The sequence below is a fragment of the Oryza glaberrima genome, chromosome 10, assembly GCF_000147395.1.
Source record: "Oryza glaberrima chromosome 10, OglaRS2, whole genome shotgun sequence".
Classification (NCBI taxonomy): domain Eukaryota; kingdom Viridiplantae; phylum Streptophyta; class Magnoliopsida; order Poales; family Poaceae; genus Oryza; species Oryza glaberrima.
Genome location: NC_068335.1, coordinates 20815382 through 20837897, shown reverse-complemented (window position 1 = coordinate 20837897; position 22516 = coordinate 20815382). Strand labels below are relative to the sequence as shown.

The 22516-nt window shown below is 41.2% G+C and overlaps 3 protein-coding genes across 3 annotated transcripts; 1 reads left to right on the top strand and 2 right to left on the bottom strand.

Moving 5' to 3' along the window:
* Positions 1–32: 32 nt before the first annotated feature.
* LOC127752875 (rop guanine nucleotide exchange factor 3-like) lies at positions 33–3148 on the top strand. Its single transcript, XM_052278314.1, has 7 exons — positions 33–147; positions 260–731; positions 817–971; positions 1077–1151; positions 1236–1544; positions 2044–2388; positions 2801–3148. Exons 2-7 carry the CDS (start codon positions 293–295, stop codon positions 2915–2917), a joined length of 1440 nt encoding a protein of 479 aa, XP_052134274.1. The 5' UTR covers positions 33–147; positions 260–292; the 3' UTR covers positions 2918–3148.
* A 363-nt stretch (positions 3149–3511) lies between these two features.
* On the bottom strand, positions 3512–7620 carry LOC127785956 (uncharacterized). Its single transcript, XM_052313282.1, has 5 exons — positions 7545–7620; positions 5458–5694; positions 4875–4942; positions 3972–4161; positions 3512–3895 (listed from the first exon to the last, which is right to left on the bottom strand). The coding sequence occupies exons 1-5, from the start codon at positions 7618–7620 to the stop codon at positions 3738–3740; spliced, it is 729 nt and encodes a 242-aa protein (XP_052169242.1). The 3' UTR covers positions 3512–3737.
* On the bottom strand, positions 6991–21428 carry LOC127786315 (mediator of RNA polymerase II transcription subunit 12-like). The gene is made up of 13 exons (XM_052313673.1): positions 21159–21428; positions 20729–20939; positions 18011–18070; positions 17710–17815; positions 17432–17503; positions 16859–16912; positions 16527–16634; positions 15910–16059; positions 15454–15798; positions 13037–15351; positions 9107–11650; positions 8269–8539; positions 6991–8155 (listed from the first exon to the last, which is right to left on the bottom strand). The coding sequence occupies exons 2-13, from the start codon at positions 20866–20868 to the stop codon at positions 7721–7723; spliced, it is 6600 nt and encodes a 2199-aa protein (XP_052169633.1). The 5' UTR covers positions 20869–20939; positions 21159–21428; the 3' UTR covers positions 6991–7720.
* Between the last annotated feature and the right edge of the window lie 1088 nt (positions 21429–22516).

Below are 22516 nucleotides of genomic sequence, written 5' to 3'. Positions count from 1 at the left end.
ATCATCTAGAAAGCAGCGAGCTTTGTTGCTAAACAAACAGGGGCATTTTGCAAGATTTTCTCACCGCTGTCCTACATAGGCACACAAACATTGGCAAAATGTGTTTAAATTAAGCTACAGTTTCAAATTTAAACCTAGGACTAGGAGGTTTGAAATTTTTTTAGTGAGATGGGTTTCTCTTGTTTCGATGAACTTGTCGTGTCCATTGCAAAGAAGAACTCGTTATATATAAAGCTCTCTCTCTTCTTGTTTCTTGCAGCGTTGAGAGCTCGTCGGCATCAATCGATCGGCAATGGAGAGTAGCTCGTCGGTGTCGGTGTCCGACGAGAGCTCGGAGGCGAACGGCGGCGGGTGCTGCTCGTCGTCGACGACGCCGAGCATGGACGCGGTGAACCTGAGCCGGACGTTCTCCGACGTGTCGTCCTTCTCGGAGGAGCATGGCGGCAGCGGCAGCAGCGTCGACCACAGTGGCCCGTTCGAGCCGCCGTCCGCCGCCGCCGTGTCGAGGCTGATCGGCCGCCGCTCGCCGGCGGCGGCGGCCTCCGCTCTCAGCCTCAGCCGCCTCAGCATGAAGCCCCGCGCCGACGTGCTCGACCGGCGCTCCACCGACGACGAGCTGGAGCTCGTCAAGGAGAGGTTCTCCAAGCTCCTGCTCGGCGAGGACATGTCCGGCGGCGGCAAGGGCGTCTGCACCGCCGTCGCCATCTCCAACGCCATCACCAACCTCTACGGTACGCAGCGCGATCGACATGATCGCCGGCGAACTTGTTCTTGCTAATCCGCGACCACCATGACTAATCCGACGAGCTAATGCAGCCACGGTGTTCGGGAGTTGCCACAAGCTGGAGCCATTGCCGGCGGGGAAGAAGACGATGTGGAGGAGGGAGATGGACTGCCTCCTCTCCGTATGCGACTACATCGTCGAGTTCTACCCCTCCTCACAGACTCTCCCCGATGGCACCAAAGTCGAGGTATCCATCCATGATCCATCCATGGACGATTCAATGGATTTCTACTTACCAAACGCCATGGCTGATTGATTGCTTGCTCCATCTCCATTGCTGTTCATCCTGCAGGTCATGGCCACCAGGCCAAGATCCGACATCTACATCAACCTCCCTGCTCTGGAGAAGCTCGATGCCATGCTCATTGTAAGATCCCAACAAATTTGTCGCAAATTAAAAACATGCTGAATTTGACGAATTTTGGATGAGCTGAATTTCGAATTTGTGCAGGAGATACTGGAGAGTTTTCAGAAGGCGGAGTTCTGGTACGCGGACGCCGGGACGAGGTCGTTCGGGTCGGCGACGTCGTCGTCGACGATGTCGTCGTCGTCGTTCCGGCGGTCGACGCACCGGAACGAGGACAGGTGGTGGCTGCCGGTGCCGTGCGTCCCCGACGGCGGCATCTCCGGCAAGGCCCGCAAGGAGCTCCAGCAGAAGCGCGACTGCGCCACCCAGATCCACAAGGCCGCCGTCGCCATCAACACCGGCGTCCTCGGCGACATGGAGGTACCCGACTCCTTCATGGCCATCCTCCCCAAGGTAATTAAACAACATCACCAACTCCAATGCAACAGTAACATCATCATTTTTTTCCGATAATAGAAGCTTTATTAAAAATCAACCAAATACACTAATATGATATTTCCTCCGTTTCACAATGTAAGTCATTCTAGCATTTCTCACATTTATATTGATGTTGATGAATCTAGACATATATATCTATATATATTCATTAATATCAATATGAATATGAGAAATGCTAGAATGACTTATATTGTGAAATGGAGGGGGTACATTCTAGCTGAGCTTACTCCCGGCCTCCGTATGAAATGCACACGGCCACAAAACAGGATCTAACTAGACCCTCAACACAAAACAAAGAAATTAGTGATTATCAAGCCGTAAACTAGATAGCCACCCATACTTCAGGGTAAAAAAACTCCTGTGCCACCTGATCCAAACGACGCGATACCACCACCAATAGTATTTGTCGTCATCATCTTCTTCTTCGTCTTGTTCATCATCGTGTTCTTGGCAGAGTGGGAAGGCGAGCGTGGGGGACGGGGTGTACAGGGCGATGCTGGGGGCGGAGAAGTTCTCGCCGGAGTACCTGCTGGACTGCCTGGACATGTCGTCGGAGCACGAGGCGCTGGCGATGGCGGACAGGGTGGAGGCGGCGATGTACGTGTGGCGGCGCAAGGCGGGCGCCAGCCACGGGAGGTCGCGGTGGGGCGCCGTCAAGGAGCTCGTCGCCGACGACGAGGAGCAGGACAAGAACGTGATGCTGGCAGGCCGGGCGGAGAGCCTCCTCCTCTGCCTCAAGCACAGGTTCCCCGGCTTGTCCCAGACCACCCTCGACACCAGCAAGATCCAGTTCAACAAGGTAATCAAACTAACTAATCTACAATTCATACAAATGCAACAGCATTAGCATCCAACATTAGCATTCAACTAATCAAAGTACGCGAATGCAAGAACAGCATTGGCTTTCAACTAGTAAGAGCATGCAAATGTAAGAATGAAATTGGTACTCATGATTCAGCTGATCAAAGCATATAAATGGCAAGAACAGCATTGGTATTCAAGTAGTAATTCAGAGCATGAAAACTCAAGGATACCATTGGTATTCATGATCCAGCTGATCAAAGCATATAAAATGCAAGAACAGCATTGGCATTCAACTAATTCAGAGCATGCAGATGCCAGCATTGGCATTCTGTGATCTATATCTTCTTTTCAAATTCAAAATTTGATACGTTCCTGACCAAATGAGATTGGCAAAATTTTTCATGTAGGATATTGGTCAGGCAATCCTGGAGAGCTACTCAAGGGTGCTGGAAAGCTTGGCTTTCAACATCGTATCATGGATCGATGATGTCCTTTTTGCTGACAAGACGGTCAGGAAACAGTGAGCGACAGCCAGAGCGTCTGGACTCTGGATTGAAGCTTCCCAACAAGAGCTTTAGATGTTTCTGTTAGTGTAGCTGCCAAGAGAAAAAAAATTAAAGTAACAGTAGGTAGGGTGATTTTGCTGACCTTAGTGAGGGAACTGTAAGCTTTAGCTTGCAACAATTATGTCTTGTATGACCAGCAGTGGTTGTATGTATGAAGTAATCTGCTCTGTATTCCTTTTTGTTTCCTAACCTGGCCTTTCTGTCCTCTTCCTTATTACCAAATCATGGTAGTACTGCACAGGTTTAAGAGAGTAAAAAAATCTGTGGTTGCTAAGAACCTAGGACTGACTCACTGAACATGTATGAAAATACCTGGACACATAAAAAAGTTTCAGTTTAAATCTAGAGAGCATCCAATTTAACTGAATACGAGCTAATCCGCACTTCAAATCTAGACGCAAACTACCATTGCATTTGCAGATTTGCTGCCTCCATGATCCTACTCAATTACATCTCATACACTTGCGTCCATCGATGGATTGAGTCTTTGTATTCAAAATGGAAAATCCACCGAGATGATAAGTTAATAGCATAGCACGAGACAGGTAAAAAACAGGATAAGATCTGGTTAAACAAATATAGCTCCTCCCAAGAGCGAATTGCTGACATACAAAGATGATTCTCTCAAACTTTTGCTCGGCTGTATGGCATACAACTCGAAGTTCAACCCAAATATAAACGTGGTTTATAAACATTACAACGGTGAAAAAGTGTGATAACTAACACAAATACTAACTTAGTTCAACTTGAAAATAATAAACATAATAGATAATGCATACTACTCATAATAATCACTCGAAGCAGCATGGCCACTCTCATACAGTGTTCCATCCTCTGGATGCTTAAGCTCATCTCCACAGAAATAGCAGTGTTGTTTGTCAATGGGAAGACCTGGAACACCTCTTGGATAATGAACTCTGGCGCCATAGTAACCACCTGTAAAAGCAACTTGTATATGTTACTAACATTTTAAATAGAATATCGAAGTTTTGAGTTCTATTTTTGGACTAACCAATTTTTTCTTTCCCTTCAAGAGAGACCATGCAAGTGGGTATATATCCATTGTTTTCCCAGCGTACTTCCGCGAAAAATAACTCCTCCGAGTTCTTGCAATCGCCCTTTGCAATAAAATTTACATGACCATGAAAACCTTCGTCCAGATTTCCACAGCTAGTGATCGTCCTGACTAACTCATATTTGATCTATGTTTCAACAAAAAAAAAACAGATACCAGTAATTAGGCCACAAAGATATAGTGTGCATAATATTGCATTAAGAAAATGAAAATATACCAAGGGCCAATTTCAAACAAATTATTCACCAGACTATTGCCACGAATTATCTACTTGATTATAAGGATAAAATCAAATATTTTAAGAAATAAACTTAACAAACGCACACAAGCTTCCGGTGTACACACACCAACTAATAAATGTTATAAAAAATTCCAGAAAAAAATGTATACAAGTACTTCCAATAGTAGTACACATGTATGAAGTCTAAGCATCAAATTATTTTTAGCCATAACAAAAAAAAGAACATATGACAGCTTGTAAGAGTATAAATCTGCCAGATTTTTTTCTTCTTTTCTCTCTCCACATGATGAATTTAAAGATGAGACTTTACGCATAGGTGTAATACTATTAAATAAATGTACATGTACAAAATTTGCTAGAATTTTTTGTGAAATTTTTTAATTGGTGTACACGATCCATGCACACAAAGTTGTTTTCTCACTGGCGGTACAAGGAAAAGGACTGCGAGCGCGAAAAGACGGAAAAATAAAAAACTGAAAGTTGTTGCTACTATAGAGGAGAGAGGTGGTGGAGGAACCTTCCAATCTCCCAACAGGTCCTCAAATATGCTAAGCTATTCTCGATAGGGGGGCTAGCTAATTTGAGGATATGATAAGTACCTCGAGCTCGGACTTGAAGATAGATTTACAGAATGAGCTGTTGGCAACTCCACCTCGACCTCCATAAGCTGTGGTTTGTCATCATCAGGAAGTGGAGGACTTTTAACGAATAAAAGAAGAGAAAATCAATATATATATAATATAAAAGGGAAAAAAAAAGGAATCAGCATCACTTTTAATGAACGAACAAAAGGAGAATAATAAGATCAAAATCAATGAATAGAGCAAAGGGTAAAGAGGCACAACTTGAGATCCAATCCGTGTTGGGTCTCCGAGGGGATCAGCATGTTGATGTGAGCGGAGGAGGGAAGTGGAGGCGGTGGTACGGACGCGCTGCGGCAGATTTGATTGATTATAAGACCAAATCCCTCCAAATTAACAACGAACTTGTGGTGCTTATAAGGGTGGAGAGGGATGGATGAGCTAGTACAACTTACGCAAGAGGTTCGTATCCACCTCTTCTGAAAAAAAAAAACAAGAAGGCCTTCTTTGGTTATTTTTCTTCGGAGTAAGTTCACTTTTTGACTCTGAATCGGATTCGTATAATTTGACTTGTTTTGGAGAGCGGTTTGGCCTTCCCGACCTGGGGACTTGGGGAGAGTGCTTCCTCGATGCCTTCCGGACCTCAGCGAGGAGGGCTGCGGTGGCGGAGGCGGATCTCGGGGCAGTGGAAAAGGGGGGAGCTCAGCGGCGACGTGCGACGGGCGGCCGGTGGCTTGGGCGGCGTCCCCTCCATCGCCGGCGGCGGACGACCTCCTCGGCCCGCCACCGCCGCCGCTCCGTCCCTCGCTCGCCGCCCAACGCCGCCGCCGCTCCAGCCCTCTTCAGCCCGCCGCCGCCGATGGCCGATTGGCTCAAGAAGAACAGAAAGGAGAGACAGAGGGAGGAAGAAGGAAAGAAAGAGGGTGATATGTCAGTGGGTTCCACATTTTGGTGTGAATGACAATGTGTCCCACACGTATTTTTTTAATTTTAATACACTACGTTAACTTCACGTTAAACAAATCAACACGTCACATAGACATCACGTTAGCGAAACTATCCTTTTAAACCACCGAAAGAATCAAATACACCGGCTTTAATAGTTGTGGTTCTAATATATTCGGTACTAGTGTTTTGGGACACGAATCAGATCGGTCAATAGTTTAGGGAGTCAGAGTAGACTTATTCCTTTTTCTTCCAACAATTCCATTCCAAAAAAAGCAGTACGTACACAATTGGGCTTCTTTCTTGGGCCTCCAGGCGCTTCCGCAGCCCCAGCCTATAGCACTTGGATTTGTGGATTCATAGTTTCGGGAGTGGAAATAAGTCTATTTTGCTTCCATCGACCGCAAAAACGGATATAACCCGTCTCTTTAACTCCCAAAACCGTCTCTTCTTGGCTTCCCAAGAAGAGCTTTAGATGGTTCTGTTAGTGTAGCTTCCAAGAGATAAAATTAAGGGATAAAGTAACAGTAGGTAGAGTACAGTAGGTAGAGTGATTTTGCTGACCTAGAGAGGGAACTAAGCTTTAGCTTGCAACAATTATGTCTTGTATGACCAGCAGTGCTTGTATATGTAGTACTCCCTTCGTTTCAAAATGTTTGACACCGTTGACTTTTTAGCACATGTTTGACCGTTCGTCTTATTAAAAAAAATTTGTGAAATATGTAAAACTATATGTGTACATGGAAGTATATTTAACGATGAATCAAATAATATGAAAATAATAAATAATTACAATTTTTTGAATAAGACGAATGGTCAAACATTTTGAAACGGAGGGAGTATGAAGTAATCTGCTCTGTATCAAAGCATGGTGGTACTACCCAGGTTTAAGAGAGTGAATTCTGTGGTTGCTAAGGACTGACTGACTGAACATGAATGAAAATACCTGGATACATAAAAAAAAAGTTTCAGTTTAAATATAGAGAGCATCCAATTTAACTGAATATGGGCGAAACTAAAAATTAATCACCAGTCGTGGGGATAACAACGCAAAAGTTGATGGATCAAATGCCTTCTGCATACAAATTTAGTTGACCACAATGTAAATAATGCTACTAGTTGATTAGCTACAATGTAACAGATACCTGATTTCTAGCACTTTTTATGCTCTTTAATCTTTAGTAAGCCATCAGCCATCCCTGCACAAGCCAAAAACAAAAGGAGACAAAAATATTCACTGATAGCAGTTACAATAAACATGGTAACTCACATACATCACAAGCGTGGATTTAAATAAAACGCTAGAAATATCTTCTCATCACTGACATAACATGACTTGCAATATACACACATAACAAAATATCTGAAAAACTTAAAAAAGTAGTCATCGATAGAAAATTGCAGATAAATTTATTGATCAGAGCAGCCGAAGGGGAACTTTTACCCAAGTTCTCCCGGTTTTGTCCTAAACATATAATAGCAAAAATGTACTCCTTGTTGTACTTCAACCAACAATTAAAAAAAGAGTAAGATCCATGAATACATGGCAAAAGGAGGCCACCCTGATTCATATTACCAATGGATTATGGGAGACCCAAATCTTACTAGTATACAAACACCCCCAAGGAGAACTCCGACTAACTATATAATTATCTATGTCATAAAGCTAAATTTGAGCTACCTTGCAATGCAGCCTACTAAGCGCAACCCTTAAGAACAAAGGAGATAGTTTCAATAAATTACATCTAGGAACTATCCACTCCAGGGTTAAACTGAGTCCATCTTGATTGGAAAATGCTATAGCACTCTTCCACACCATGTTTTTAAAGTACAGAAGAATGCTCGATGCATTGCACATATGTATTTACAACCTACGGGTTTGCAACAAAATTATGAGGGGGAGGTGATAATTGCGCCGGTTAGCTGTCTTCATCCAGAGAGCCAATGTAAGTCAGGTCAGTCCTCCTCACCCTTACAGAATCCTTGAGAAAGCTGCAAGCTTTCAGATTGGCATGGTCACCGGTAACACCATTTGCAGAATTGCTGCCACTGTTGGTATTTGGACAGCTTGTACCGTCTTCCAGCAAAGTCCAAGGATCTATTTCCATGTTAGGATCCTGTGAAGGCAACGCTGCCTTGCATCTGCTTGAGAGATTGGTAGGAATCCAATTGAGGGGAAATTGTTGGTAAGGCCCTGCAGTAGATGTACTGCACTGGAATGGTGATAGTGCAGCAGAGGACAGTAGAGGAGGACCACATGTTATGGAGGAGAGGCGGGAAGTAGGTAGAATCGGCATAGCCACTTGAATCCGCCGCCTGATTGTTGCTGGCAACTCCATGCGATCTAATGCACACTGCAATAGAGCAGATAATGCAAAGAAGCCATCAGACCAAGTAAAGAGAAGTCACAGGCTTGAATAATTGCAGAAAGCAAAAGAGAGCAATAATATGCAAAAACTAAACAGACCTGCAAGCTCTTAGTGACCTCTTTATCAATTGTAGAAAGATCACGCAAAAATTTAACAGCTGGCTTGGAGCTTGGCTTAGTCTTCAGCCAACTTGGTTGGCTATTGCCAAGCAAAGCATGCAGGACACATAAAAGCCTATCGAATAGGTTTTCACTTGGACAAACAAGCAGGACATCATCCATGTAAGGTTCAAGTGAATCTGCATCTTCATAGACCACACGTGTTCCAACCAAGCTTAATAAGGAGGAAGCTAGCGTTTGCCTCATGTTACTACAAAATATCCAAAGCCAAAAAGTTAGAATATAGCATAAATATTTCAAGGACGTAAAGTGCAACTCTGTGAACTTAAGATGTCACACAACTAACAATTAAAGCAAAAGTATCGCAAGGAAAGATTAAGATAACTTATTTAAGCATGCTTAAACTCATATTTATCACATTTCTCCAGCTATTCATGGCAATCTAGAGGAGCCAGAACCCACTCAGCTAACTAATCCAGTCAAGCTCGTAATGCAAGTGATTCAATTCTCTATCTAAAGTCGATGACATGATTGTCATAACCACTGAAGGCTTGATTTGCAACAACCCACTACCCAAGTACTAACCATCCTGCTTAAATATTTATTAAGTTCTGTTAGTTGAATTCCAGATGCCACTCGCTGATATCTACTGATAATTGAAAAGTAGCCCTCTATTTTCATAAAGGTGTTCAGATTGAAGTCCCAGCAAACAGAAAAAAAAAAACTAAATCGCTGACTGTTCGTCCCAGACCGGTTTTCTAATTTTTAGGACAAATCATGTAATGCTAGAATGTGCCACAAAATCGTTAAATATTACCTGTCTGCAATAATTACTGGAAGTAGCCTAATGATGAATTGCAGGCGCAACCATATTGATGATCGTAAAGCTGATGCGGAAGGAGTAGTTGAATCATTAGGTACAGGGCTATGCTTCCTGATATTCGGACTACCACTGAAGATTCCTTTGCGGCCATTGGGTTTACTCAAACCTTCATTTCCTGAAGGATTTGAACTATTCAGTTTATTAATACCGTTCCACACTGCTGCTTTAATATGCTCACTGATCACACCCATATGTTTGATCAAATCACCAGCAAATACAACGCGAAACTCGCTAGAACTTCTGTCTATGCATGGCAAAACTAACTCAGCAAGGGCTTCCTGAGTAAAATATTTTTGGGTAGATCCATGCCCTTCTGGGCTTGTACCCACATTTAGCGACTTACTATTACTGGATTTTCTAGAATCAATCAAGCCATCAACTTCTCTTTCCTCAATTGAAGTAACTTCTAACTTCCTTTTGGAGCTTTTATTAGCATTAGCATATCCGACTAATTTTGACCATCCCCATGGCTTCCAAAACTGTGTCTTCATTGGAAATCCTTTGCGCTGAGTCAAGTTAACAAGCTGTTGTCTTACAGAGTTGTTTCCCAAAAGAACATCTTGCCCTTGTAAGAACCATTTGATACCCATCACGAATGACTCTTGTAGCTTTCCAAGAAGGTGAATAAGTTCTGAGTATAGAGGAGCAGCATCAGGTCTGACAAGTAGCCTAGACAAAATAACTTCAGTAAGTCCCTTTTCCCTTTCAGAGAGGGTAAAATTCTCAGCATTAGGGGATAGGGATCGAAGTGCTTTTACATATGGCACATTCTTTGGTTTCTCAATAAGAGATTGCTCATCCAAAAGCAGCCTCAACTCAACCCATTGCCAATGGAACTTTGCAGGCTGTAGGACATTCAGAATTTCTATAAGCCTCTCTGGAAACTTTACATCATTCTTGGTACTAGCTTCTGCACAACCAGGCTCTAAAGCATATGTACCATCGTCTCTCATTGTTACTGGTATTTCACAATCAAGAAGAGCATTCAGGAAAACCCGGGCACGAAGAGGTGAAAGAGCTTTCAAACATTCATCAGGGCTTCGAAGTTCAACGATTGCAGCAAACTCTGAATCACCAACATCCGCAGCCAGAAGATCATAGAAAAGATGCATGTTACGGAAGCAGACATCTCGAAAAGGCTGATGTCTTGTGATATCACTAATTGCACCCAGTAGAGACTGATAAAGCTGAATGTCTTCATGATTCGATGTACTGGTGTCATATAAATATGGTCGCCAAAGGACCATAGCAAATATTGAATAAGCTGGAGGAAGAACTATACCCAATGGAAGCGTCCGTTGCAACCTTGAAAAGGCAAGGACATAAGAATCACCTAGAATCTCTGCGATCACTCCATTATAAACTGTCTTACAGTTCCCTATTAGAATCTTAAACCAATGTACCAAAACTTCAGTGGAACTGTCAATTTTGAAATTTCCAATGGAGTGGGTCACACCATTTGTGCTAGCTTTGGAAATTCTTAAGAACTGCAGAATGTCCAAACCTTCTTTTAATCTTAGGACCACCATCATCCGCTCTAGACTGACAACCCCATAAATAATAGCTCCAACAACTAGTGCAGAAACAGCAGCAGAAACTTTTACAGCCTTAACATTAAAACATTTTGACGGATTACTTGGAACTTCATTTGCATGATTTCCACTTTCATCATGGGTCTCAGAAGACTGTTGACTGCGGTGAGCCTTAGGAGGAGCAAAAGATGCTGCAACAGCTGAAGAAGCTTCAACAGCAAGAGATATTTCAAATATTCTACTAAATCGATCACCTAAAGTTTCTCTTAGCAAGGCCAGAGAGTTTATGTGGATATTCAAAATGTGTTGAATCAAGTTTAATGAATTAATTGAGGTAACACCTGGATTGTTACCACCTGAAATATCCAAGTGTTTAGCTATTGCATGCCCAGCATTGTCAACAATTGCAGAAACAGCAGAAGCAACTAAAGAATGATCTCCATCTGGATTTGCTCCTCCATTTTGTCTGATACAGTCTGCCAATCCCAAAACAATGTCATGAGCAGTTTGATAGCTATCTTCCGTTTCAGAAAAAGATGGGTTCTTTGGTGCTGTAGCATTATTTTCCCTTAGGTTGCGTAAAAACTCGTCAGTTTGCCGTTGCACTATCTCCTTCATACTTGGAAGTACTCCTGCTTTCCCATTCAATTTTTTATGGACATGCCCATCAAGTTCTTCACCTGATGAAATTCCAGAAATAATTGAATCACCAGTGATTGACTTTCCACTATCCAGTTCAGCAAGCAGCCTTTTATCAGATGTGGACCTAAAATTTCTTTCCCACCTAGCAACACTAGTCACATCTCTGTATTTCCTTAAGAAATATCGAGCATAAGCAAAAGCTACTGAAGTAGACTGCCTTTCACCTGACTTATGAACAGTTCTATTCATTGAAACACTCAAAACCTCGGGCAAAAGATCCATTGCAATAAGGATGTTCTCATACCTGCAATATCCAAAAGACAAAGAAAACAATAATGTGAACAGCAAGATTGATTTTTTAGAAACAATAAAATCATTAGTACAGTTATAACAAAATTTGAACATGCATGTCTGGTTCCAACTACAGCTGATCCATTGGATACTTTGTACTACAAGATCTCACATACTCTTCAGCAAACACTAAGTTTACATCTGCAGCTGTTGCCACTGCAGTGTATTTGCCCATTTTTCACTTCTCACAAAGAAAAATATGCATGGCATTGTAGTTTACACAGGTCATTGATAGGACTCACTAGGTCATGATGAAGTGATGAACTACAAGTAGATGCACCAAGAGTGTTTTCCAACAAAGCATTCAATGACGCAAAACAGTCCAAACATGATTGCTTGAAAATCAGATGCATTGCCCTCTTCAAACAATCACCATTAAACCATATAAATGCTACGTGTATATAATGAAAAAGAAACGCCTTAAAATATTGCACAACACAAATACAGATGTATTATAGTGTGTTTCTGTACAGCCAATGACATACGATGACTTGAGACACAACTTGAAAGCACCACAAAGTATATTGGTGAATCTGCCATCCCCTCGAGTTGATGGGATCTTCTAAGGGTGTGTTCTATACTACATGTTCCCAACTTCTACTCCCTCGTTTTCCACGTGCACGCTTTCCAAACTACTAAATAGGAAAGTTGCTTTAAAAATCATATTAATCCATTGTTAAAAAATTTTATAGCTAATACTTAATTAATTATGTGCTAATGAGCCGCCCCATTTTGCGTGCGCGGGGGAGAAGTTCCCAACCTTCTCTCCCTTCTCTTCCAGACACACCCTAAGGATGAATAAATATTTCTTTTGTGCATGTGGCTTGCCTTTTTTGGTTGGATGTTCGCTTGCTAATTCTATATATTTTTTCCGAGAAAGATACAATTTCCAAGTTAAAAAATTTGATATATTATTTGAAATTCATTGCAGTGCATGGGTATTTTGCTAGTTTGGAAAGCGTGCACGTGGCATTTCAGTGTCTAAGAAGGGCCAAACAGAGAACACAACCGAACTATATTAGTCATAAATAGTAGTGGCAGAACAGAGAAACCAATAGAACCATAGAAGCCATAAAAAAATAGAATCTGCCCAGAATATTTTGTGCAAAGATGGATGCAAAAGTACAAAACCAACAAACAGACAGAGACAACACAAGTAACAGTTTAATTGGTGTTTTCACGCGTTTCTTTTTTTTTTTTTTGCACTCTTTTACCATTTGCAAATTCATGCAAAGACAAATTTGGAAAGAAATTTCTTAGTTACATTATAAGTGAATTTAAAGGACGAAAGTCAACAGTACTTCAGAAGAAAACAATAGAGAAAAAAAAAGCAGCTTACCTGAGCAAGGATGAGAACAGAAAAGCTTCGGCTACTTGGAAAACTTGGTTTTCTTTATGTTTTGGGTGCATAACACCTCTTCCAACTTGACCAGATGTGGTCATTCCAATATAAATCTTTGATAGAAGCCATATAAGCAACCTTACAGAGGAGAGTAAATCACAACATGTATCCATTATGTACAGCACTGACAGAAGTTCATCTTCTCCAAACCTCCATCCAGATGCAATTTTACCACTATGCTGCACAGTGGAGGCACTTATGGAGTTATTAGCCTTAGAATGTTTCACTTCATCTCCTTCAATTAGTTGTTTTATGGACTTCAGCAGCCAGATTGAAATGGATCTTCTTTCAAGCAATCTAAGTCTCTTAAGTGATTTGCCAACTTCAGCCAGAGTCAACATACTCATATGATAAGCGTCTTTAAGAATGTCAGAGTTAGTGCCAGGTTTATGGTGGGGACAACTCAGATTGTTATCACACACGTGACTAGTAGATGCCCCCTGGCTACCATCGATTCTAGCAGCTGCAAGTTGTGCTATATTTTGTGTCATTTGCACTACTGTTGCCTTACCTCCACTTGTTTGTTCAATTGACTGATGTATTGTTTCAACAGTAAACAATTCCTGCTTCTGCTCTTTCCTTGCCCACCAAAAATCTTCCTCATCTGATTGAACCAATGGGGACCCTTGGAAAGGAAACACGTTCTTATCCAACTTCTGTCTCTTGGTCCTACTACTATCCTTACAGCCAGTTTTTGCATGCCCAACATCTTCTTCTGAATCTACCAAATCTGTTTGTCCTTTCTTGGTTTTTTTTGTTTCTTCTCTTCCTGATTCAGCCAAGAGTGTAGAGTATCCCAAATTCAACAGACCTGATATCATAAGTTTTACCTCTTCTACTTGAACTGCCACTCTGCCATGATTATCATCTGTTGAATCCATTAGAAGATCAGGCTGTTTCTGAAGGCAGGAACTCAAAGGGACCCTGCCTTCAACATTTGCATCAGTAGCCAGACCACTTGAAAGCTCAGAAAGCACAAGTCGACGCTCACTAGAATATGTTGACACAATTTCATAAAGGACTTGATCTTCAGCAATCTTAGCTTCCTCAAGGATATTAAATAAGCAAAACCCTGGCAGGTGCTTCAGAATTTTGTAATGCCTCGTTTTCTTTTCCAGATCAAACAAGCTATCATTCCAAATGGTGATTCCACTAACAATTAGTTGTCTCACATATGTCTGAGGATAAAATATACCACTGCGAATAAGTTCAGTCATGAAAACATCCACACTTTTGAATCCCGAAGCATCACTAATCTCATGTTGATCCAACCAGCATACAATAATGTCATGCAGTGGACCTGGACTGCTGAAGATATCCTTTTTGTTATTCTCATCAATGCTACCTGTACTGTCTCTAAATCCAGAAGCAGTCTCCATTGCTGTCACCTTGATAGAAGAATTATTCAGAGTACCACTTTTAAGGTGATCCTTCATTGCAAGCTGACTGCTGCTCTTGGAAGAAGATAAATTATTTATCTCATTCATTTTATCCTTCAACAGGGAAACTGCCATATAGACCTGAGAGAAATCTTTGCTTCCTGAAAATTTTACATTTTGGCATTGTGATGTACGGCAATCACGGAAAGTACATGTTGCCCACTCACAAATGAAAAACACAGAGCAGACAAGGGATAACTCAACAGCTCCCATCCACATCAGAGAAGATCGCAAGCAAGGGCTGACTTCTTTAATCCATGTTTCTTCCATCAGGGTATCTGATAGATAATTGAATACTGATGTATATGCTGCTGTCAAGTTTCCAGTTACAAGTGCTTTGTCCAAAGCTTGCACTACATTGGCTGCCCCACGAACTTGAAGATTAGGATTAGCAACTAAAGAAAGATCAGATGCACGTCTTTGAACTGAACAAATGGCATAACCACAAGAGAGGTGTCGAGATGCATTCTGTCTCCTAGAGCTAGCAATTTTACCACCACCTGCTATTTTCAGAAGAGCACCTTTACCGTATACATCAGGAGCCACAACTGATGGAAGTGGAAAGCAATCCAAAGAAACAAATGTATCGGGAACAGCAAGTATCAAGTACTGCAGTAACTCAACTAAAGCAGAGGTAATGGATGACCTTTTTGGGTTATTCTTAACACTTAAGCTGCCAGGAGAAGCATCACTGAGACGTTGAATCAGTATTTCCACCAGCATGTGGATATATGTCTGTGAGAGGGTTATGGTATCAACCAAAGAAAGTACAATAGGCAAGAGTAATTCTAAAACCTCAGTTGAGTCTCTCTCCTGAAAGGAAGTGGGTTAGAAAAAAAATTGGCATTAGAAGATCAACATAGCACTTGAGAAACATCACTAAGCATGAACCTACTTTATCAATGTACTCTGTACCTGGAGCTGATTAAATACCCATTCGATAAGTAACGACGGAACAAGTAATTGTTCCATGAGATGACATTGAACAATACGAATCATATACGACCATTTAAAGTGTAGCGAAGGCTCCTCAACATCTGCACTAGCAGGTGATGCCCCGGTTTTTAACTTAATTGGGCTGTCTCCAGCAACAAGGCATGGCAATGACTGTTCTTGAGAAGATGGAAGTCCAAAAAAGCCATTTTTAGAACACAATTCGTCCAAAAGCAGCTGCAAGTATTCAATGACATCCTTTGTCCAGTGCTGAGATCGCAAACTATCAGGAGCAGCAGATGAAACATTATTGGATGATGTTTGAACCTGCAATTAAAGAGGCATCATCAAGCGAACATCATATAATTTTCTAATAAGCATGAAATAACAGAACTAAATTCTAGTGAGCAGTAGCAGTTTGGCACAGAAATAACGGACCTGATTAAGGTAAGTAACCTTCACAAGCCATGATGCTCTTAACAGTGGGACATTATATCGGATAAGATAATTAAAGAGTGACTTCCTCCGAAAACCACGAGGAACTTGCTCTGCTAATGACCATAGACGCCTGTTTGGTTGCACAAGGGCCTGCAAAGGAATGAATTACACAGCCATTTCAAGTCAGGTGGAAGATTAAGGTTGCAATGAGATTCCTCGCAGATCGGCAAGACAAAAAAGAAAAGACTTTAGAGAAAATCGTTTTCTAATTATATTGCAGTTAGTCTTCAATTCTACCAAAAAAAAAGTTGGTACCAATGTCGCCCTAAATCTGTAGTTTCTTAAATGAAACATTAGGTGAGATGGACGGCACAGTGCTCCCGTTTATACATAGTGAGTCCAGTTTGAAATGCATCAGTTTGATACAGTATGAAATGTTTCAAGAACTCATAATATACAGAAAGATAGCTACTTAAGATGAAGGGTTATTTGGATGGCACACTCGCCGCACTTAATTGTAGCAAACTTGCCTCACTTTATTCAATAAAGTGCATAAATGAAATGAAATATTACATTACAGGAAAAGAAGATGAGAATGACAGGCTAATTTGATTGACCTCAATCCATTTTCTGCGTGTGTCTTCATTGCTATGCATTTGCTCTGGATACATCCCAGGTTTTGTCAGCAACGAGCCAGAAAGAGGGACCCCATAAACTTGGCCAGCCTGTTAGGAAAGAGTATTTGGAATATTTTAGACCAATATTAACTTTAAAAAGTTCAAAGTTTTGCAGGAAAAATGTAAATAGATGCTAGCTATCTAGAATTAGGTGGTAAAAATCTAATTAATGCAGTTAAGTCCCCATTTGTCAAATTTTCAATACAAACATTTTGAAGTTGTGAAATGGTTTAACAGATCCTAATCATAGTAACTACAACAAATCAAAATACCTTCCTCTTCTGAGCACGAGATTCATTGATCGCTCTGAACCGCTTCTTTAGTGCCTTGATAAATAAAAAATAAAATTGTTAGTCAAAGTATAAGTTTTTTCACAAGACATATCAGTTAGAGAAGGAAAGCACAATAATTGGGTAGGTCAAAGGGGGAAGAAAAATATTAGATTCAATCCATTCAACTATTCAGTTCAATCCATCAACCTTAGGGAAAAGAAGCAATTCTTCAGCATCTTCCATATGGATCCACGTATTCACATAATATTAATCCTAAGTTTCTGACAGACTATGCAGCCAGTAACAATCCAAAGGTGGCAATTATCCAAAATTAGCACCAAGTAGGCTGTAGAGTTTTGGCTGTTAACCCCCTGTGATGCATATCTCAGCTTATATATAAAAGATGTGATTCCCATAATTCTACCCATCTTAGTTCCTGATCTCCAGCAGCATTCAATCATGCCGCATAGCAACCTACTTCTCACTTCACTCTGACAGGAAGAAATGTTCTAACAACATAAGATTGCATGAAAAAAAAAAAGCTAGTTAGGTTGATGTTGGTTGCCTTTTTACCTCCTTGCATTTTGTAGCAATATCTGGTTTGCTCAAGTATGGAATCTGACTGAGTACAATCTCTCTGGCTTCCTGTAAAAACACCACCAGGAACAAATTTCAGTCAAAACAAAACAAAGAAATTGCGGTCCTAATGTACACAAAATTATGGACTCAAGATTTTAATGGCATGAGACTCGTGAAAATGAGACAAACAATATATGAAACAAGATTAACCCTAGATAAGCAGTGTCACAAAAAAGGGATAGGATTTGAAACTTTTGGTTTCTGGAGCACACCTCAATTCCTTCAACGGTATCCTTGTACCCAGATTGCACATATTCTTTGGTTAAGGTCTCTTCTGCACAACTCAATGTCTGGGGATAGAAGTCAGGTGCACCAAGCCTACAAAAATCCATAGTACAAAGGAAACACTAACTTTTAGTTGTTTTCGAATACAAATATGCAACTTCTCCATGCAAATGAAAAAAAAAGTAAGAATATTGAAGAATAGAAAAGCTAGATATGAGAAAATGGAAAACATTTATGTACATAGTCAATAAGACAATAGGAACAAATCAGTTGTTGAGTAAAACATGCCTGGCATTGAGTGGTTCCTTGTCACACTTCAGCTTGTAAGGAGCTACCTGTGGTTGCCGCCTGAAAAATAGAATCATAAGCATATTAGGAGGTTCATATGCTCATCAGTCAGCACTAAGTTAATGTCTTAACAAACATAGGTAGAACCTTAGTCTGAACAAAATGTAGAGAAGTCCTTTGAAAAAAATTAAATGTGGAAGATCATACATTTGAAAGTGCTACTCCTACAACTAATACCCCCATTCTTCCTGAAAGAGAGAAAATAAAAAAGGAAAGAGCTAATGTTCTCCTATAATTTCTTGCTGAGATTTTAAAGCAAAATTGATGCAAACAGAACTATTCGACGGTGTTGGCGATAGCTGTTTCCTAGAATCAATATTCTAGCAATTTTCTCAAAAAAAATATTCCAGCAATAAAATATTATCCATGTGAGATGTCACAGTACAGCATTGGCCATGGTTACATTCTCAGCTGGTGCAATTGTAGTTTACCCGCCACTAACAAATAATCTTCCCATCTTCAGCTGGAAAATAAGAAGAATACAATCTTGTCATCCATGCCAATCTAAATGCATTTGAAGTCCCCATAAGAACAACCATCCTATAAACTACCCGTCAGTTACTTGGTTCAACCATATTGCTTAGCAAGGTGCAGGAGAGATGTGCCAGAGTGATGTAACAGGATCTTGTGTTTGTTATCTTTGATAATGGAACGTGGGGAGTTACCCTCATGGAAAAAGCATTATCTATTGATCAATAGGTATAAGCTGATAGTTACATTATGCAAACAGGTTTTTTGTCTGTTCCGTTTGCCGACCTCTCAAACTGCTAGTAAGAAGCCTCCATCAGCCAGAATAAGGTAAAAAGTACTCCCTCCATCCCATTTTGATCATTTCCTAAAGTTTTTGAAGTCTTCCTAAAATGATCATCATCTAACAAGTGTCTTTTTGTTTATTTGTGCAAAGAGTACATGTGCATCGTTGAATGTGTTACATGCAACCAACCAAGATTAATTTCTATTGGTGCAATGGCATGCAATATTTAAAACATGAGCAATCCACGGGACACGAAGCGATGAAACACTTTAATCGATGAGGATTAATTTGAGAATGATGAATATTTTGGTGTCTTTGGTCTTGGTGTCATTTACTTAGAGGATGATCAAAATGTGATGGAGGGAGTAACAACCATAAAAAAGAGCACTGTACAGTGAAGATTGTTTGACCTACTAAAGAACAAAATGTTTTCTCTTTCATTTACCATAACTAACAGTGATACGTTTTCAAATGATATCACACCATAAAAATTAAAAAGGCAATTTTTATGATATTCGTCTAGTTTTTGAATTAAAAAAATGTCCATCTGATTCAAAGGACAAATCCCACTAGAGTAGACTGCGACTGATTTTGATTGAATTTTTGTTCAGAACACAACCATCTCTAGTGCCATAATTTTAAAAATGGACCTGATCAGCAGACAGTGACTCATCCAAGTTGGACACAAGATAATCGAAGCAAGTAAGCAACTCTGAACTGGTGAAAATACAATTCGATGAGCTAGTTTCATGATATATTGAAGCAGCGGCGGATTCAGGGCCCGGCCAGCATGGGCAGCTGCCCGGGCTCCCAGTCTTTGCCGCAATGGACTTCGGTGCTGTTCCTCTGCTAGCCAATGGCATTTGCTCCCGGGCAACAAACGGCACCAGGCGTCATGCTTCTATACGGTGCAGTTTGTAGTTAGTATGGTGTCCTGCACGACTATTTGAGCACCAAAGCAGGCTTTTAATTGTGCACTAGTTTAAGACAGGTAGAAAAAAATGGCAAACAAGCAGAACATGTTATTGGACTCCTGATGCTGATAGATTATTGTCAGAGGTCACTATCTCTCTTCTGCTTTGTTATATTTTTTTAAAACTATGGATAATTAATACCTAATTAACCATACCCTAATCACTCGTCTCGTTTTGCATGTGGACCATAATCTCATCATAGATGTCATCTCAAACACAGCCTAAGCATGCTCAGGCCCAAGAAAATTTCTGGATCCACCACTGTATTGAAGGAATCAATTGGACCGACTACTTCACAAATCACATCAAAGGGTTTACATGCAACATGGGTTTCGAAACTGGGACAATGAGCTTGAATTAACTACTTATTCGTACCAGGAAAATTGTGACTGTTTCTACCAAATAACAATCAAGTATCATTTTTCCATCTTTTCATTAAACCAACAGTTGAGCTGTTAAACTGACCAAACACTGAACAGTCAATAAATTCACCAGGATGAACACTGGCAAGACTTTTGAAGCAACAACAATGGTCCAAAAGTTTGCTATTGTTTTTCTGAATTCCTTTTTATATTTTGAGATGTTCCTTTTAACTTCTGTAAGAACAAGGTTTTGTAACAGACTACATGGCAGTGGCCAAAGTATTATTGAATAATATACTTTAAAAAATATCAGTAGGAAGTTCTTGTCTTCTTGATATGAGATGGCTTTCTTCAGGTTAGGTCATCACGAGTAACGACAAATCACAGTAACCATTGCCGTGGTCACCTACTGGTTGCTAACGTTGCCACATTATCGTCACATCATCATTTCTTCTACCGTAACGAGTTAATAACTTCACAGCAATCACTATCAGCAAATATCACAGTCTACAAAGCCGAATGCATTGGAAACAAGACTACTTGAGAGGGGAAGAAAAACAGCAACCACCTCAAGTTCGCGGGGTAATTGGCACCATGGAACGAAGAAGGCTCCAGCCTGCCCTTCTCCCTCCCTCCTGCCACCACCCCCCTGCCTGGCACGCCGCCGCCAAACCCAGCATTGTGCCCAGCGCCCGTGTACCTTTGCATCTTCCCTCGCAATCACCACAACACTGGCCCAGCCATGGCGACAGAGCTAACGCAGGCCATGCCTGTCCCAACTGAACTCCCATTTTTATTAAAAGAAAATAAAAACAAATTGGTATTAGTAACTCCAAGCATCGAAGCAATCCGGGGGAAGAGAACTGCATGTGCTGTGTTTGGAATGGAGGGCGAAGAAATCAATCCATGTCGGATTGATCTCCATTCCATCCACGCCCGCCTCATGGAAGCGTTGCGGGCGAAGAGGAAGGAAGGAGGAGGAGGAGGAGGAGAATGACCTTGAATCCGATTCGAGCCGAGGCCCGCGCCGCGCCGCCCCCTCCGAACCTGTTCGCCGGCGGCGCGCGCGACGAGGCCGCACAGGGTGGGAGGAGGCGGCTAGGGCGGGAGGGCGGGCGGCGCGGGCGGGAAGGAGAGGGCGAGCCGGTTTTCTCGCCGTGACTCCGGGCCTACTCGCCGGCGGCGAAGGCGGCGGCGGCGGCGGAGGAGACAGAGAAGGGCGGGGGCGTGTGCCTCCGGCACTGCCGATCGGAAAACGCACAAGGGAGATGGAGAGAAGTATTGGAGTGGAGAGAAACAAAAATCCAATCTCTTTGAAATTGTGATAATTGATTTTAAATTGGTTTCTTTTTGGGTTATTTATTTGACAAAAAATGGCCCCTTTACACGTCTTGGTTTTGTTTTCTTGTTTTCTTTATTTGTTTGTATTAGGTGCTTTGGGCTAAAAACAAATTAGTAAAGTATAATAGTTGGCGTAGAGATATTGAGAAAAATGAAGAGTCTATCACGCAACGAGAGAGAGGCCCGTTTGAATTCACATGGATCTCCATAGCACGCACAACAAACTAGTTTCAATTCATGTGGGTCTCTATAGCAAACACAACAATCTAGATGGATTGGAGCAACCGTGTTGTAAATAGATGTGAGAAAGTGAAAGGCTTGTTACCAATAGATAAACTAATCCAAGTTTGTGGTGATCTTTATGGCGTACACACCAAACCAAGATTATAGATCTATAGGAACAACTCAATAAGAAAGTAGTAGGAAGTAAGCGAAAAGTCAACCGTCAAAACAAGAAATCAATACTATTTTGGATAGATCTCAACACCATAGGAAACAAGCTTAAAGATTAGCGATTGCCAGGGTAAAAATAACATGGAGAAAAGGAAAAATCCATAAAAAAAGATAAACCAATCCAAGTTCGTATGAATCTTAATAGCATCAATAACAAACTAGATGGATCAATGCAACAAACTTGAGAAATTAGTTTAAAAGCAAAAGCCTGTCTCCTCTAAGAGAAACCAAATATGAGTTCGGATAGATCTCCAATCTATTTCGATTCAATTACGGAGTAGAGGGCTTGAAAAACTATACCTTTTAGTCAGACATCTTGGTGGAAGAGGCTTTGACGATGTACCAGAGGAGAGAAAGAGGAACTGATGCGAGAAATTTGAGATGAATAGCGAATAGAAGATGGAGCGACAGCGAGAGAGAGAGGAAGATAGATACCTCAAGGGACCAAGGAGGGGTGTATTTATTGTTGTTGCTAGTGCTAAGCATGCATTGTCGCCTGCTATCATATATGTTGCTCTGACGTCATATGCATCGTTCACATTTGACATATCCTCTACTGGTG